The 17901-nt window shown below is 54.1% G+C and overlaps 2 protein-coding genes across 2 annotated transcripts in view; one reads left to right on the top strand and one right to left on the bottom strand.

The window, feature by feature from the left end:
• PCNT (pericentrin) overlaps positions 1–5628 on the bottom strand; it is a 124292-nt gene extending 118664 nt beyond the window's left edge. The window contains 2 exon segments of the mRNA XM_033232676.1: positions 2855–3067; positions 5467–5628. Of these exon segments, the coding sequence (XP_033088567.1) occupies positions 2855–3067; positions 5467–5520 (267 nt within the window). The 5' untranslated portion in view covers positions 5521–5628.
• CUNH21orf58 (chromosome unknown C21orf58 homolog) overlaps positions 5618–17901 on the top strand; it is a 22241-nt gene continuing 9957 nt past the window's right edge. Inside the window, 6 exon segments of the mRNA XM_033232698.1 lie at positions 5618–7087; positions 7090–7122; positions 11751–11959; positions 12651–12711; positions 14376–14449; positions 15050–15214. Of these exon segments, the coding sequence (XP_033088589.1) occupies positions 7027–7087; positions 7090–7122; positions 11751–11959; positions 12651–12711; positions 14376–14449; positions 15050–15214 (603 nt within the window). The 5' untranslated portion in view covers positions 5618–7026.

Here is a 17901-nt window from a genome sequence, read left to right as displayed (position 1 = left end):
CTCTACTAAAAAAAAAAAAAATACAAAAAAATTAGCCCGGCGTGTTGGCGGGCGCCCGTAGTCCCAGCTACTCGGGAGGCTGTGGCAGGAGAATGGCGTGAATCCGGGAGGCGGAGCTTGCAGTGAGCGGAGATTGCACCACTGCACTCCATCCTGGGCAACAGAGCGAGACTCCGTCTTAAAAAAAAAAAAAAAAAAGGCCGGGCACGGTGGCTCAAGCCTGTAATCCCAGCACTTTGGGAGGCCGAGACAGGCGGATCACGAGGTCAGGAGATCGAGACCATCCTGGCTAACACGGTGAAACCCCGTCTCTACTAAAAAAAATACAAAAATCTAGCCGGGCGAGGTGGCGGGCGCCTGTAGTCCCAGCTACTGCGGAGGCTGAGGCAGGAGAATGGCGTAAACCCGGGAGGCAGAGCTTGCAGTGAGCTGAGATCCGGCCACTGCACTCCAGCCCGGGCGACAGAGCGAGACTCCGTCTCAAAAAAAAAAAAAAAAAAAAAAACACCAACCCAACAACCAAAAAACTCAAGAGATAAAAAGCAAAATTCAGGGCCGGGCATGATGGCTCATGCCTGTAATCCCAGCACTTTGGGAGGCCGAGGTGGGCGGATCTCGAGGTCAGAAGATCAAGACCATCCTGGCTAACACCGTCAAATCCCGTCTCTACTAAAAATACAAAAAATTAGCCGGGCATGGTGGCAGGCGCCTGTAGTCCCAGCTACTCGGGAGGCTGAGGCAGGAGAATGGTGTGAACCCGGGAGGTGGAGCTTACAGTAAGCCGAGATGGCGCCACTGCACTCCAGCTTGGGCGACAGAGCGAGACTCCGTCCAAAAAAAATAAAAAATGAAAAATAAAAAAATTGAGGGCTGGGCACGGTGGCTCAAGCCTGTAATCCCAGCATTTTGAGAGGCCGAGACGGGTGGATCACAAGGTCAGGAGACAGAGACCATCCTGGCTAACACGGTGAAACCCCATCTCTACTAAAAAAATACAAAAAACTAGCCAGGCGAAGCGGTGGGTGCCTGTAGTCCCAGCTACTCGGGAGGCTGAGGCAGGAGAATGGCGTAAACCCAGGGGACGGAGCTTGCAGTGAACTGAGATCGGGCCACTGTATTCCAGCCTCGGCGACAGCGAGACTCTGTCTCAAAAAAAAAAAAAAAATTCAGGATTTGTAGGTAGAATAACACAAATTTTAACTGTTGGCAACAACCTAATATTTTTTTTTATTTTTTTTTTGAGATGGAGTCTCACTCTGTCTTGCCTGGAACTCCTGACCTCAGGTGATCCGCCTCCCAAGTAGCAACTCAAGATTTTTTAAGTAAAGCAGGATAGACACATTATGACCTTGAGCCAGATTCTGCCTTTGGTCACCAGTTTTCCAGCAAATCCTAGCAAACACCAAAGCCTGCACCCATTCTGCTGCAGCAGCAGGGACACTCAACACCCAAGGCCCTTGTTCATAATTCACACAAAAGGCCCAAGGACAGCCTGCCTCCAGGCAGGTTTGTAGGCCCCCAAGGAGCTTGGAAGGCCAGCCCCTTCAGGACTCAGTGTGCACTCACCTGCCACACCTGCCCATGGGGGTGCCCCTGCAGCTCACAAGGCCTCAAGCAGCAGACCCAGTCTCCTCTAGCAACACACCATGTCTGCAATACCTTCACCCCTTCCCTCCTCATCTCACTTTTAGTGAAAAGGTAAAAGACAAACGTGACAAACAGGTGCATTTACAAGTATGTGAAGGAATATTATGTTTTAAGTATTCCAAGAAATACCCATCAAAGGGGCTGATAAACACAACCACACACGAAGAACTCCCAGTCTTCCATTACAAAGCAAACAACTGACACTTGCCTTCAAGTAGTTAATCCAAAATTTCTCAAAATTACATAATAAAGATAAAAGAGGGATTATAAAGTGCCTATAATCCCAGCACTTTTAGAGGATGAGGAGGGAGGATCACTTGAGCCCAGGGGTTTGAGGGAGGAGTGACCTGTGATAACACCACAGCACTCTAGCCTGGGCAACACAGCAAGACGCTGTCTGGAACAAACAAAAGAAAAAAAAAGAAAAAGAAAAGAAAAGAAAAACCAAATTTATTAAGAATAAAACCATAAAAATTTACTCACTTTTTTTTTTAAGATAGAGTCTCATTCTGTCACCCAGGCTGGAGTGCACTGGCACGATCTCGGCTCAATGCAACCTCTGCCTCCCGAGTTGAAGCTATTCTCCTCCCTCAGCCTCCCAAGTGGCTGGGACTACAGATGTGCATCACCATGTCTGGCTAATTTTTGTATTTTTACAAAAGTTAAAACGGGGTTTTAATTTAACCCCGAGTTTTAATTTAAGACCCGAGTAGCTGGGACTACGGGCGCCCGCCAACACGTCCGGCTAAATTTTTTGTATTTTTTTTTTTAGTAGAGACAGGGTTTGACCATGTTAGCCAGGATGGTCTAGACGATCTCCTGACCTCGTGATCTGCCCACCTCGGCCTCCCAAAGTGCCGGGATTACAGGCGTGAGCCACCATGCCTGGCTTAAAGCAGTATTTTAAAAACCAAAAGCTGGTAAAATGTAAGGATTCTTTCTCTAGGTAAAGATGGGGTTTCTCCATGTTGGCCAGGCTTGTCTGGAACTCCTGACCTCAGGTGATCTGCCTGCCTTGGCCTCCCAAAATGCTTGGATTACAGGTGTGAGCCACCGCACCTGGTCCTCACTTTTTATAAACTAAAATACCACACTCTTTCCTCACTTTTGAAAGGCAAAAACAGTCCAAAGATCATCTTTAGTAAATCACACTAGAAATCACTAGAAGATAAGCGAAAAGTTCAAACACAACAATGAGCAAATCTACCTGAGCAGCAAAGGCCCGTCCTGCCCCATCAGGGGTGTCGTCACATGATGTGCTTTTGCAAATGTCCCCTCCTCCACGGAGTGCACGGTCCTCCTTGGCTATCGGACTCTCCTCCTGGACAGGCGCATCGACAGCCGAGCCCTTCCTCTTCGCCGTCTTTTTCTCCGAATGCGAACCGTCACCTTTTGTTTTTCTCTGTCGGAAGTGAGCAAGCTGCGCAAAAACGTAGATAAGTAGTAAAGGCAAAGGTAAGTGAGAAAAAAATAACACAACCACAAAGTCAACAGACTGGTGGGGATCATGAGGCCTGAGGGCTGAGCCAGTCTACTCTGCCACACTTGGCCAACAGATCGCTCTCCACAAACACTGCCTTCATCAACATCTATACCCAAGGGGTCCAACAATGAGAACTGCTAACTATGCCTGGTAAAGAAAACCATACAGCTGATTGGCCGAATAGCTTTCCTAGCCCTTGGTAGTTTACAGAAAAATAAAACTTTAAAAAAATACATCTATATAAAAGATTGATAGCCTAATCAAGGCATATTTAAGTTTTAAAATGATATAAAAGCTAAATCTCTCCCTTCTTGCCCCAATTTTCCCCCAACTGAAGAAATACATAGCCCAGCCAAAACTTCCTAGCCATAGATTCTGAGACAAAGTACAGAAATAGCAAAAAATTAATTAAGCCAGGTCAATCTCACATCTTCCTTTATGGAATCAGATGTTCTATTTTTCATGACACAGCTCACCAAAGCACCAGGGACCTCCACAGAGCATCGCCCATCAGAAAGCACAGCCTGGCTCTGCTCAGTTCTCAAATCCGAGGGTTTGAGACTATGTGTGAGCCTCATCTCCCGCTAACATCTTACTCAAGAGGTATGCGAACCCACGTCAGCCTTTCACGGGGAGACATCTGTTCCCTCAAACGACAACTGTGGCCACAAAAACAAAACGCATGGAACACACATTTGTGTAAATGACAACACAAGTACACAAGCTCATGGACCCAGAAAAATTACAGAAGACCATTTACACAAGAAAATGGTCTCTCGGCCGGGCGCGGTGGCTCAAGCCTGTAATCCCAGCACTTTGGGAGGCCGAGACGGGCGGATCACGAGGTCAGGAGATCGAGACCATCCTGGCTAACACGGTGAAACCCCGTCTCTATTAAAAATACAAAAAACTAGCTGGGCGAGGTGGCGGGCGCCTGTAGTCCCAGCTACTCGGGAGGCTGAGGCAGGAGAATGGCGTAAAACCCGGGAGGCGGAGCTTGCAGTGAGCTGAGATCCGGCCACTGCACTCCAGCCCGGGCGAAAGAGCAAGACTCCGTCTCAAAAAAAAAAAAAAAAAAAAAAAAAAAAAAAAATGGTCTCTCAAGGAAATTTCTTCAAAGTCAAACTCATGTAGTTTATTTTCGTGCCCTCCTCCATCACACCTATCCACGTGGGGATAGCACAGACCTGGTCTCCAGCCTGCGTCGCCCTACAGGCAGCATCCTGCCCCTCCCTCCCCACCCTCCACCCTCCACGGAGCTCTGTGCTCCCGTTCGCAGCTCCCTGCAGGCTCCGGCCTCCCATTCCCCTCCTGCCCGCCTCAGCCCTTCCCCAACCCAGTCCCGCGTCTCCTGCCGTCCGCGCCCAGGAGCCCCGCTCTTCCCCAGCGCCCCGGCCAGAGCATCCTGGGGGAGCCGCGCGCACCTCGCAGAGAGGCCGGCCTCGTCCCAGCAGCTCCTGCGGTTCCGCCTCGCGCTCTCGGGACTCCCATTCCAGTGTCCCCGAGTCATGGGCTCTGCGCGCTTTATTCCCCACATGAAACCCAGGACTGTGGCCATCAAACCGAGCGCCTTTTCACGGCGAAACCCGGAGCGGGAAAAAACGGGAACACGTCCCTCGAAGGGGCAGGCGCCAGCGCCGCGTGGGTTCCCGGCAGCGCCACGCCGGGCCAGGATGGGCAGGAAGCGCGCCCCAGGGCGCGGGAAGAAGACGGCGGCCGGGAGCGCCGCGGGGGCCTTTCACACGGTAGGGACTGCGACGCCGCGAGAAACGCGCGGGGAAAGCGTCTCCGACGAACGGGGCGAAGGCGCACCCTGAGAAGGCGCTGCAGGCCACCCGCGCCACGCCCCCGGCCCCGGCGGCGCCGGAAACTGGCCCTAGACGGCGCAGCCACCCGAATACCGGCCGCCCGCCCCCAGCCACCCTGTCTCAGAGGACGCGGGGTCCACTCGAAGATCCGGCCTGGGGTCCAGAGCCCGCCACGCCCCCGTGGCCCCGCCCGGCAGCCACACCCCGCCCCGGCGTGCACCGCGAGCACCCCACCCCACCCCCACCCCCACGCAGGCGCAGCCCCGCCCCGGCCTGCCCGAGAGGCGCCGCGCGTCTCGGCCGCTGATTGGCTGTGGCCGCGGTGGGGGTCGGGCCCTGGCGGAGAGCGGCGGATTCAAGATGGCGGCGGCCAGGAGGCGACTTCCAGCGGAGCCGGCGGGAAAGCGAGAGCTCGGCGGCGGCTTCCGCCGGACAGCGTCCGCTCCTGGCAGGGGGCGGTGGCGGGCACCGGAGCTGCCCTTAGGACTTCATGCCGCAGCAGCTAGAGAAGAAGCCTCTGATAGTTACCTTCGTCCTCCCGGCCTCCACCTTTCGGCGCCGCTGCTCTTGCTCAACTTCCATCTCCCTCAGACGGCGCGCGGGCCGCCCGTCAGTGACGGTGCTGACACAGAGCAACCTTCGCTCTATTTACACTCCCTCCCCCGCGCTGGGGCTCGCCCTCCCCCGCGACAACTGTCACGCAGCCGCGGCCCCGCCCCCGGCATGCGCCGCCAATCAGGGGGCCGCGTTCCGGGTCTCGCGCTCGCGCGCTCAGGGCGGTGCAGCCGGGACGGAGCCCCGCCCTATACTTTCGCCGGCCAGAGATTGGCGCGCTCATGTACCCGCCTCCTACGGCAGGACCAGTAAGCGGATAGCGGAGACCTGGCGCCCGCTGTGATTGACCGATTTTAAAAGCCCCTGCCGGGCCGGCCGAGCGGCAAAATGTTCGCGCTGCTGGTCCCTCGCGGGTGGCGCCTCTGCTTTGTGTCCACCAGGACCGCGGGCCAGGCTCACTGCACGTGTGGGCGGTGTCGGACCGCGCTCAGCAACCACCTGAACAGGGCCAGGCCGTTTTCCCCCCCTCAGGAATTGGTCGTTGGCCGTGGGCCGCCGCAGGAAGTTGAGGCCTATCCCAGGGGAGGCTGCTGAGGTGAATCTCAGGGGATCCGCAAGGGCTCCCTCACCCCAGCCCGGGACAAAATCCTACGCCACCAGCCCGCCGAATGCGCCCCCACAGCCGGGGGTCCCGGGTCTTCAGAGAAGAACTCGGTCGAATGCGGTCAGAAAGCCCGCGAACCGCCTGGACCTGCAGGCCCCGCCGCTTGGAGTTCCCGCCTTTCCCGACTGAGCCCGTGTCTGCTCGTGTGTCTCACTGATGTCTTAGGTCTCAAAAAAGAAAAGTTTTTAGTAGAAAGAAGAGAAATGGGGCCGTGGGTTCGTGGTCCCAGGGGGAAACTGACGTCGCATGAGGTCGTCGCCCCTCAGATTGAGCTGAGCGGAACCTGAGCGTGAAGAGGTGGAAACCACGGAAGGTTTGGGTGCCTTGGAGCTCCCTGGACACCGAAGCCCAGACACAGTCCCGGGGTCTGCACCGCCTGTGACCTGCAGCGGGACCGCCGGGGTGGGCGTTTTCTCAGCGGGCGCGCGCGTGGGCGGACTTGGGAAACCAACTGGAGCGAAGTGGCAGAAAACCAAGACGGGGTGGGTGACCTCCCGCAGGCCGTCCTTTCCTGTGGAGCATTTCTTCAGCTAAAGCCCTTATTTCATGTGTCCAGGTCTGGTTTCTGGGTTTCTTTGTAGTCCCTCTGCCTGTTAGTGCGCCTTCACTTGCAAACTGTTCGTGGTGGAGGGCCGTGTGCTTCTGTTTGCAGCAGTAACGATGCCCTTCCCCGAGCGTGCTGGAGTGGCTCCTCGCTGACGCAAGCTCACCTTGCAGCCTCCACAAGAACTTGGGATTCTCAGCAACTACAACTTAAACGTGCCCTCAGGAAGCCCTGGAATCTTGCTCAGAATTTTTTTTCTTTTTGTTTTTTTGTTTTTTTTTTTAATTTTGAGACAGTCTGGTTGCGACGCCCAGGCTAGAGTGCAATGGTGCAGTCTCGGCTCACTGCAACCTCGCTCAGGAAGCCCTGGAAGCTCGACCGCCAGAAACTTCTCCTGACTCAGGCCACAGTCTTCTGTGTGGTGAGCGGGTATCCAGCCATCTCCTGGTTCCCAGACTCGGAATTGGGTGGTTTGAGCAAACTCTGAGCAGTGGGCTCATTAGAGCAGGGGCCAGGCAGGCAACACAGCCAAGCGAGCAGGGGCTGTGCCCATAGGATCACACTTTCCAGGAACAGAGACCCAGACTGTGCCTGAATCTCACAACTGTTACGTGTTACAATACATTTACAACTGTGGGACTGAGGGGATGTGCCCAGGTTTGCCTAGACTGTTCCTCAGAACCCGAGTCATTTCTGTGCACATTCTGGAGAGGTTCTGCAAATGTTGGACTTGGGTCTTATTTCAGTTCTTTTTTCTTTTTTTCTTTTTTTTTTTTTTTTTATAGGCAGGGTCTCAGTCTGTTGCACAGGCTAGAGTGCATTGGTGAGACCACGGCTCATTGCAGCCTCAGCCTCCCTGGGCTCAGGTGATTCTCCATGTCAGCCTCCTGAGTAGCTGGAATTAGAGGCACCCACCACCATGTCCGGCTAATTCTTGTATTTTTAGTAGACACAGGGTCTCGCGTGTTGCCCAGGCTGGTCTCAAACTCCTAGGCTCAAGTGATCCACCCGTCTCGGCCTCCCAAAGTACTGCAGTTACAGGCGTGAGCAACCTCGCCCAGCCTCAATTCATTTTAAACTGTTAAAAAGCTGTCAAGGCCAGGCAACCACTGCACTCCAGCCTGGAGGCAGACTGAGCTAGTGTGAGCTAGCTCAAAAAAAAAAAAGCTCGACTCAAAAAAAAAACCTCGGCTCAAAAAAAAAAAAGCTGCCCAAATAAATTTTGTAGATACTCAGCCTCAAGGAGGGGAATGTAACTCCCCGCTCCTTAAGTGTAGACCACACATAGCTACTTCCTCCCAAAGAGTGCAATGAAGAAAAGGAGGGAAAGAACCACTTTACTGTGGAGAAAACTGACAGATTCCACCTCAGCCAAGTGACCCAGGTCAGCCTCACAGTTACAGGGACACACTGTGTGTCCCTGATGTGATGGGGTGACAGTGGCACTTCACCCCTAGATGCTTCCTTTCTATAACCCGTAGTCCCAGTCTAACCAGGAGAAAACAGACCCATTTTAATTGAGGGACATTCTTCAGAACATCTGCCCAGTACTCTTCGAAACTGACAAGGTCATCAAAAACGAGGAAAGTCTGAGAAGGAGCCTAAAGACACATAACTCACTATAATGGGGTGTTCTAATGGATACCACATTAGGGACATGAAGCAAACCTAAGGCAATTGTCGAAGTGTGGACTTTAGTTAATTGTGTCTCAATAATTATAACAAATGGGCCGGGTGCACTGGCTCTGGCCCAAAAATTAGCTGAGCACAGTGGCACGTGCCTGTAGTCCCAGCTACTCAGGAGGCTGAGGCAGAAGAATCGTTTGAAACTGGGAAGTGAAGGTTGCAGTGAGCCAAGATCGCACCATTGCACTCTAGCCTGGGAGTGGCAGCGAGACTCTGTCTCAAAAAAATATAACAAATGTAGCACACTAAGGTAAGATGTTAATAAGAGGGGGAACCACACATGGTATGTGGGATCTCCATGTACTATCTTCTCAATTACTATAAATGTAGAACTGTTCTTTAAAAACCTATTAAAAAATAAACTGACAAATCCGTGCCCTCTGGAGCGTGTTATGTTTACTACTAGAGATCCTGAGGAGGCAATTCTTAGTGCTTCCCATTCACTTGGCAGTCACAGCTGTGGGCACACAGGCTCAAGTCTCTCCTTAAGTCAGTCAGTATTGCAAACCATACATAATAGTATACTTGATCAATATATAAATGTTATAAACATTCCACATCAAACAAAGTAACATTTCACATCAAGAGAAAGAGGAGAGGAAAAAAGGTTAACCAGTTCAACAAAAAGGAGAATCTGTCTGGCAAGGAAGCATCTCTGATGTGGGCAGAGCCTTCAGCAGCAGATGTGGAGGGCTTCTCACAAGTGACAGCAAGACTGTAAACGGCTGCTTTGACCTGGTGGCGTTCTGCTCTTTTCATGGCCATAGAGTACTCTGGTGAGGACTGATAGTAAGAGTGTTCTTGTTTATGTCCTTATCTGGGTGGGTGCAGTATCCACTGATGAGGACATGTCTGGTCCCTGTTGGCCTGATACCCTTTTTTTTTTTTTTTTTTTTTTTTTTTTTTTGAGGTGAAGTTTCACTCTTGTTGCCCAGACTGGAGTGCAGTGGTAGTGCCATGTTGGCTCAGTGCAACCCCCGCCTCCCGGGTTCAAGCAATTCTGCTGCCTCAGCCTCCCAAGTACCTGGGACTACAGAGGTGTGCCACCACACCCAGCTAATTTTTGTATTTTTGGTAGAGACAAGGTTTCACCATGTTGGCCAGGCTGGTCTCCAAATCCTGACCTCAAGTGATCCACCCACCTCAGCTCCCAAAGTGCTGGGATTACAGGTGTGAGCCACCCACTATGCCTGGCCCTATCTTTTAAAAGCTATCAGGGGCCAGGTGCTATGGCTCACACCTGTAATCCTAGCCCTTTGGGAGGCAGAGACGGCAGATCACTTGAGGTCAGGAGTTTGAGACCAACCTGGCCAACATGGTGAAATCCCGTCTCTACCAAAAATACAAAGATTAACCAGGGGTGGTGGTGTGCGCCTGTAGTCCCAGCTACTCGGGAGACTGAGGCAGGAGAATCACTTGAACCCGGGAGGCAGAGGTTGCAGTGAGCTGAGATGGCACCACCACTGCACTCCAGCCTGGGCAACGAGTGAAACTCCATCTCAAAAAAAAAATTGTAAGATGGAGTCCTTTTCTCAGATGAGGTCACCTATATCAAGGGTGCTCTATACAGTTGCTTAACTAAATTAACCTGGTTTTTGTTCTGTGCACACTCAGAACTGTTTAAATGTCTCCCAAGACTGTCACTGTTAATGACTGTGGACAAGAGCTGGGTTCTTTTATTTGTTTGTTTGTATATATTTATTTATTTTTGTTTTTTTTTCTAGACGGAGTTTTTGCTCTTGTTGCCCAGGCTGGAGTGCAGTGGCGCAATCTTGGCTCACTGCAACCTCCGCCTTCCAATTTCAAGCAATTCACCTGCCTCAGCCTCCCGAGTAGCTGGGATTAAAGGCTCCTACCACGACACCTGGCTGATTTTTGTATTTTTAGTAGAGATGGAGTTTCACCGTGTTGGCCAGGTTGTCTCAAACTCCTGACTTTGTGATCTGCCTGCCTCAGCCTCCCTAAGTGCTGGGATTACAGGCGTGAGCCACCGCGCTGGGCCCTTTTTTATTATTTTTTACAGAGATGGAGTCTTGCTACATTGTGCAGGCTGATCTCCAACTTGTGAGCTCAAGTGATCCTTCTGCCTTGGCCTCCCAAAGCACTGAGATTGCAGGCATGAGCCAATGCCCAATGGCACTGGGATCTTAAACATGGGGCCAGAGTCTGCTCATGTCCAGCAGCACCAGTGAGGACCCCTGACTGCCATCTGGGAATGTGTGGCACCAGGCAGGTCATGTGACCCCAGCCCACAACCTCCACAGATCTGGAGGGAGGGTAAGGCCTGGTTTCATGCTGACTTCATTTCTAGTTGGATGGCCTCCAGGGTAAGGTGAGTTGAACTCTACATCAGGAGTAACCCAGCCCCTCCAGGGCCAGCAGGTGTGAGGTGCGCCCCTCCGAGGATCTCCATGAGCTGCCTCTGTGAGCCTGACCTCCTACGGGCTGGCCAGCCTTCACCCTGTCACTCACTGGTCCAGTTCCAGGCTCCCCACATGGATATGGATTGAAAGACAGGACAGGCACACATGGGCCATTTACAGAATTGAGGGCAAGAGAGCAATTTTGGCCACTGAGACAAGTTCCTGGGTTAGCTACATTGAGCAAAGTGCTAACTTCCGCCCCTCAGGTCTGCAGGCCTGGGCCCCTGCTGCTGACATCCCCCAGATGTCAGTCTGCCTGCTAGTGGGATTGACTAACTCGTCAGTGTGGACTTTAATGCCCCACCAAGTGCAGACCACGCTCCTGTTTTGCGTCACCCTCTGCGAAGCTTCCTGCATTCTTGGCTCGCTGCCCGGTTGCTCCCAGCTCCAAGGTGGGACGCATCCCCTGAGCACCCCCACTGGTCCTGCTGAAGCCCTGTCCCTCTGCAAGTCACAACCCCTCCTCTGTCCCGCCCCTTCTGCTGCCTGGAATTTCCTGAACTCCTTGGTAGGCAGTCTCCCCACCCTGTCTTCCTTGCTTGCTCTGAGGGTCTCTAGGAGGGGAGGTGCCGTTAACACCCTGGAGGCAGTACACAGGGGTGGGGCACCCTCCCCTAACACACAGGTTCTTCTGGACTGGGTCCTGAGGCTGGTGGTGCACAGGGGTCATGAGTGTCCCCTTCCCCCAGGTCTGAGGGCTCTGCCCCTCTGCCTCAGCTACTGCTGACTTTTTTTGTCTTCCCATGAAGCCCAGCTGGCCACACCTGGGGATGAATGTTTACAGGTAGCCTGAGGACGCACAGTGGAAACCTGGCAACCTGGGGCCTCCCTGTGTCCGGCAGCCTGGCAACAGTCATGCAGCACCCAGCGCTGGCTTGTGGGGCACTGCAGTCCAGGGAGGGTGTGGCTGTCTTCCCACAGGGCTCTTCTCTTACCTCAGGCTGGTCTCCAGGAGGTAAGGCCAGCCCTGCGGGTGACACGGGTGCTTGGGCTCCTGCTAAGCAGTTCTTTCCTCCGAGTAACAGAACCAGGGAGGGAGGTGGGCTGCGGCCTCCCCTGCCCCTACGGTCGTCTCCTGCAGCTCCCACCATGCTGGACTCATCAGCAGCAGAGCAAGTGACCCGACTGACGCTAAAGCTCTTGGGACAGGTGAGGCAGAGCCCGGGATGCTCCTTTTTTAACCACTCCCAGGCTGTGGCATTGGAGGGACTCTTCGAGACAGCCCTGCAGGTGCAGAATGCAGGGCCCCAAGGGCCGGGCCTGGGGCTGGCAGCCCAGTGGACCCATCCTCAGACTCATTTAACATTCTCTAAGGGTCTAGTCTGGGGGGCCTCGGTGCCTGAGGGCTCCTCTGCACCCCCTGCCTGCATTGTTCCCTCTCCTGCTATCGGAGGGATCTGCTGCCCGCCTTTTGCCAGCCCTGCATCCTGGCCCACAGGCCGCCATGAGAGAGACTCACCCTTGGACACACCCAGTAGGTAACTGCTCAGCTCAGGGTTCAGGTAGGGGATGATCCAGGCATGCACTGATGGGGAAGCCTGGAGGCCTCACCAGTGCGGTCTCTCCCAGGGGTGCACTTCAGAAATCTGCCTGAAGGGGCCACTCAGAGCATCCGCCCCAGGCTTGCAGGTGGAACGCATGAATTCGCTAGAGGTCAGGGTGACAAAGGCAGCTCATGAAGATCCTTGGAGGGGTTCGTCTCCCACCTGTTGGCCCTGAAGGAGCTGGGTTATTCCTGACGTACAGTTCTTATCACTCGGAAAGCCTCTTAGTCATTCCTGGAGCACACACGGCCTTTGCCTGGAGCCGGTGTCTCCATCACGGTCTCTTTTCCTCACAGAAGCTGGAGCAAGAACGGCAGAACATGGAAGGGGGACCTGAGGGCCTCCACCTTGAGCCAGGTGAGAGCCCCTGGGCTGCTTGGAACCAGCACAGACAGACACAAGTGTAGCCGCGCCAGGGGGAGGTGGGGACAGCAACTCTGGAAATCACCCCCACTCCTGGTACCGGCAAGACTGTCCTCAACACGTTTCCTTTACATTCAGAGTTGAAGACACCCCCATCCCTTATCACTTTTAGTCTGCAAACCCCAAAAGGGTGCACCTTTATTGTTCCCATTTTGCAGATGAGAAAATGGAGGCAGAAAGAGGTTGCTCACCCTGGCAGTGGTCACACCCAGATCAGACCCAGTTGCTCTGGTTCCAGAGCCTGAGCTTGCCCATTGGTTGGGGAGGAGCTGCTGTCCTCACTGTTACCCGGAGACGTCCGGGGAGGAGCTAAGAAGGCCGGAGGAGCATTTCCTGTTCTTTGGAACGTGGGGCAACCTGTGAGCTGTGGGGGCTCAGCTGCCAAGGGTAGAGCCCAGTCTCAAATACAGAGAGAAAATCCCAAACCAGGTCCCCTGACTGCAGAGCCAGTGTGAGGGAACAGAATGGCTACCAGTGCCCGGGGCAGAGAGTTTGGGGACCCCCAAGGACTGGCTGGGGTTCCCAATGGCTCCACTCCAGTGTGATGCTGGGTGAGGGGCAGGACCCCTGTGCCTAAAGGAAAGGAGGTCAGAACCCTGCCCCCCACCTTCCGGAGCCTTCTCTTAAGTGCAGACCCTTCACCAAGGAGTGTAGACTTCGTTTTTTTCTTTCTTTTTTTTGATAAGGAGTCTCGGTCTGTCACCCAGGCTGGAGTGCAGTGGTGCAATCTCAGGTCACTGCAACCTCCACCTCTGAGGTTCAAACAATTCTCATGCCTCAGCCTCCCGAGTAGCTGGGATTACAGGTGCACTCCACCACGCCTGGCCAACTTTTGTATTTTTAGTAGAGACAGGGGAGTTTTGCCATGTTGGCCAGGCTGGCCTCGAACTCCCGGCCTGAAGTAATCTACCCACCTCAGCCTCCTAAAGTGCTGAGATTACAGGTGTGACTCACTGCGCCTGGCCAGATTTTTTCTTTTTTTTTTCCTGAGACAGGGTTGGTCTCACTCTGTCGCCCAGGCTGGAGTGCAGTGGCCTGATCACAATTCACTGCACCCTTGACCTCCTAGGATCAAGCAATCCTCCCAGTGCAACCTCCCGCTGTTGCGATTACAGGCATGAGCTACCACGCCCGGACTGGGGGGCAGGCTGGAGGGATATGCAGATACTTGGGGGTTAGACCAGACTCTAGACCACTTGGGGCCAGAGGGTGGCTCCAGGTGGCCAAGATCAGGCTGCAACCAGCCCCGTAGAGGCCTTGGCCTCCTGGAGCCTAAGAGATTCTGTATGAAATGCACTCAGGAGGAACCTGGTCGTGTGACTTCAGGCTCCCTTCCAGGAATGAGATGACCATTGGCCAGACTCCAACACTGAGTTCCCTGGATTACCCCTCCCCTGATGCTGCCCCTTGCCCTCCTTACCCAGCACTGGTCCCTCTTTCTCTGGGATAAACTAAGCCCAGGAGCTTCCCAGGCCACACCCATCCTGGGAGTGTGGGTGAGGCAGGGCCTTCCGACATGGGTGCAGTGCATTGGGCCGAGTGCTTGTAGTAACAGCCTCTACACATTCCTTGGTGAGCAAGCAGGTGCTTCCCTCCAGGAAATGAGGACCGGCCGGACAGCGCCCTGCAGACTGCTCTGAAGAGAAGGAGAGACCTTCTGCAGAGACTCCGGGTAGGCCCTGAACCCTCTGAGTGAACCTGGCTGAGCTCACCATAGCAGAGACGGCTGCTCAGCCTTACGGCACCGGGTGGGAGGGTATTGGGGAAGACCTTTCCGGACTCTCAGGGCCAGGCCCCAGCGAGGGCACTGTTAGCTTAGAGACCTACCTGGGAGCAGGTTTCCATCAGGGCAGGAAATGTTGAGTAGGGGCCCAATTCCAGGAGGACCTGGAATTCTGGGATGCCCGGAGGTTTGCTCCCACAGCACTCACCAAAGATGCATCCGAGTGGCAGAGACGCCGGGGAGGTGGGGCCGCTTTTCTAGGGGGAGATCTTTGCAGCGAAGTAGGCCTGGAACTGGCTTGAAAGAGAGAACAGATCCTGTTGGCTGGGAAAAGAAAACAACTGGAAACTAGCTGACATGCTTGGGTAAATTTCAGAAAGAGGCCACCCTTGTGCACACACCCCTCGAAGGGTCTTCCAGCCATGGCCATTCTGCCCAGAGAGGGGCCTGTACCTGGCCCAGGCTGGCCTGAGCCTGAGGCTGGGGGTGCCTCTGCAGAGTTGGGGCTCCCCCTCCCCGATGTGCAGCAGCTCTGCATTGTCCTTGCAGGAACAACACCTCCTGGATGAGCTCTCTCGGGCCCAGGCCTGGAACAGGGCAACCAGAGGAGCCCTCGGATCAGCCCTGCCCCCTGAGCTGCCCCCCACGGGCATCCTACCCGCTGCTTCTCCATCCCCGCTGGCCCCAGACCCGCCAAGGATCATCCTGCCTGCGGTAAGAGGGCGAAGGCAGGAGCACATCTGAGAGGAGGAGGCAGGTACAGAATTAAGATTTTATGGCTGGGCACGGTGGCTCACATCTATAATCCCAACACTTTGGGAGGCCGAGGTAGGCAGATCACGAGGTCAGGAGATCAAGACCATCCTGGCTAACACAGTGAAACCCTGTCTCTATAAAAATACAAAAAATTAGCCAGGCGTGGTGGCGGGCACCTGTAGTCCCAGCTACTCGGGAGGCTGAGGCAGGAGAATGGCGTGGGCCCGGGAGGTGGAGCTTTCAGTGAACCGAGATCGCGCTACTGCACTCCAGCCTGGGCGAAAGAGTGACACTATGTCTCAAAAAAAAAAAAAAAAGGCCAGGCGCGGTGGCTCAAGCCTGTAATCCCAGCACTTTGGGAGGCCGAGACAGGCGGATCACGAGGTCAGGAGATCAAGACCATCCTGGCTAACACAGTGAAACCCCGTCTCTACTAAAAATACAAAAAATTAGCCGGCGAGGTGGCGGGCGCCTGTAGTCCCAGCTACTCGGAGGCTGAGGCAGAAGAATGGCGTGAACCGGGGAGGCGGAGCTTGCAGTGAGCTGAGATCCAGCCACAGCACTCCAGCCCGGGCAGCAGAGAGAGACTCCATCTCAAAAAAAAAAAAAAAAAAAGATTTTACAGAAGGTGGGAGGCACTGTGCCTGTAGCGAGGTTGCCTTGTCACCCCCATCCTCCCAAGGCCCACCCTTGAAGGGGGCCAGCCACTCTTGCATTTCTCCTGCCTGGACACTGTTCGGGCCTCCCCGGACTGCTTACCCCTGATCGCAGAGGGAGACTGGGGCCCAGCTCTGTCTCCCAAACCCCAGCCCTGGCCTTAAATGTTGCATTAGGGGTAGAAGTATCAGGAGAGCTCAGCAGGCAGAGGGCCTTGAATTTGGGGAAGTTGGTCAACTCCTCAAAACTTTATCACTGGCTGGGTGTGATGGCTCCCAGCACTTTGGGATGCCGAGGCAGGTGGATCACCTGAAGTCAGGAGTTTGAGACCAGCCTGGGCAACTTGGTGAAATCCTGTCTCTACTAAAAATACAAAAATTAGCCGGGCGTGGTGGCGTATGCCTGTAGTCACAGCTACTCAGGAGGCTGAGGCAGGAGAATCACTTGAGCCTAGAAAGAGATTACAAGACTCCATCTCAAAAAAAAAAAAAAAAAAAAAAAAAAGCTTGATCATGCCCAGGAGATGCCTAGGGCCCCAATGTCAAGAGCAGAATGTTAAAGGTAAATAGTGTTCCACTTCTGAGAGCTTCCTACAGCTGTTCAGCCTTCTGGGTGACAAGCAGCAAAAAACAACTCTGACTTTCTGAAGCAAAAAATGGGTCAGAGGGAAACCAGGCACCCAGAGGCGGGATGGAAGCTGGGGGCCTGGAGGTCAAGGCTTTGGTGGGTTTCGTGTGACTGGGGTGCAGGGAGGATAGGAGAGAAGAAGAGGCTGAGGTGGGATTTCTAGACAGGGCAGCAGAGTCTATGACCTGGAAGGCTTTTGCCCTTTGGGAGGGGACCCTGGCAGCAGCACATGGCGGAGGGAACAGAGGGAAGGGGAGCCTCCAAAGGACCTGCCCCAGACCGTCCTCTGCAGATGGGTGGCCTTCCCCAGGTTCTGGATATTCCCAGCCTGTGCCTTCCTGTCTTCCAGCACCAGGAACCTCCTCCTAGGACAGAAGGGAGTACGGGGGGTCGTTGCTGTGGACCCCCCATCTTCCTCATCCCAAACACATCTACACTTACTGTGTATCTATCAGGGCCTGTTATGCCTGCAGGTTTTGCTCTCAGCCCCAGTGACACCAGGCAGGTAAACAGGGGCTGTGGGTCACCAAGATGAGCTTCCTGGCAGCTGGACACAGAGCCCCTGAGGCAGAAGGTCCCATCAGCCAGGATGGGCACAGCGGCTCTAAGAAAGCCTCGTGGGTCTGTGGCAGGGGTTGGCAAACCACAGCTTCAGACCAGAGCTGGCCTGCCTCCTGTTCTCATGCAACCTGCAAGCTGAGAATGGTTTTACATTTTTAAATGTTTGGGGAAAAGCCAATAAAATAATAATATTTTGTAACATATGAGAATTATGGGCCGGGCGCGGTGGCTCAAGCCTGTAATCCCAGCACTTTGGGAGGCCGAGACGGGCGGATCACAAGGTCAGGAGATCGAGACCCTCCTGGCTAACACGGTGAAACCCCGTCTCTACTAAAAAAATACAAAAAACTAGCCGGGCGAGGTGGCGGGCGCCTGTAGTCCCAGCTACTCCGGAGGCTGAGGCAGGAGAATGGCGTAAACCCGGGAGGCGGAGCTTGCAGTGAGCTGAGATCCGGCCACTGCACTCCAGCCCCGGCTAGAGCGAGACTCCGTCTCAAAAAAAAAAAAAAAAAAAAAGAATTATACGAAATGCCAATTTTAATGTTCATAAATAAAGTTTTATTGGGCCAGACCCATTTGTTTCCACATTGTCCATAGCTGCTTTCATGCTGCAATGGCCAGCTCAAGAGCTGTAGCTGACGGTGTGTCCTGCTTTGGAATCCCTTTACGATCTAGCCCTTCGTAAAAGTTTGCCAACTCCTGGTCTCTGCCATCCTTTCTTTGAACCGAGGAAGAAGGGATGAGGCCAGGCAGCCTCGCACAGCTAGAAGAGGATAAAACAGAAGGCCTTTCATACTCGA

This window comes from Trachypithecus francoisi, unplaced genomic scaffold, assembly GCF_009764315.1.
Source record: "Trachypithecus francoisi isolate TF-2019V2 unplaced genomic scaffold, Tfra_2.0 Lachesis_group14, whole genome shotgun sequence".
Taxonomy (NCBI): domain Eukaryota; kingdom Metazoa; phylum Chordata; class Mammalia; order Primates; family Cercopithecidae; genus Trachypithecus; species Trachypithecus francoisi.
Note: the sequence above shows the minus strand (reverse complement) of the source record. Positions and strands in the feature narration are given on the sequence as shown.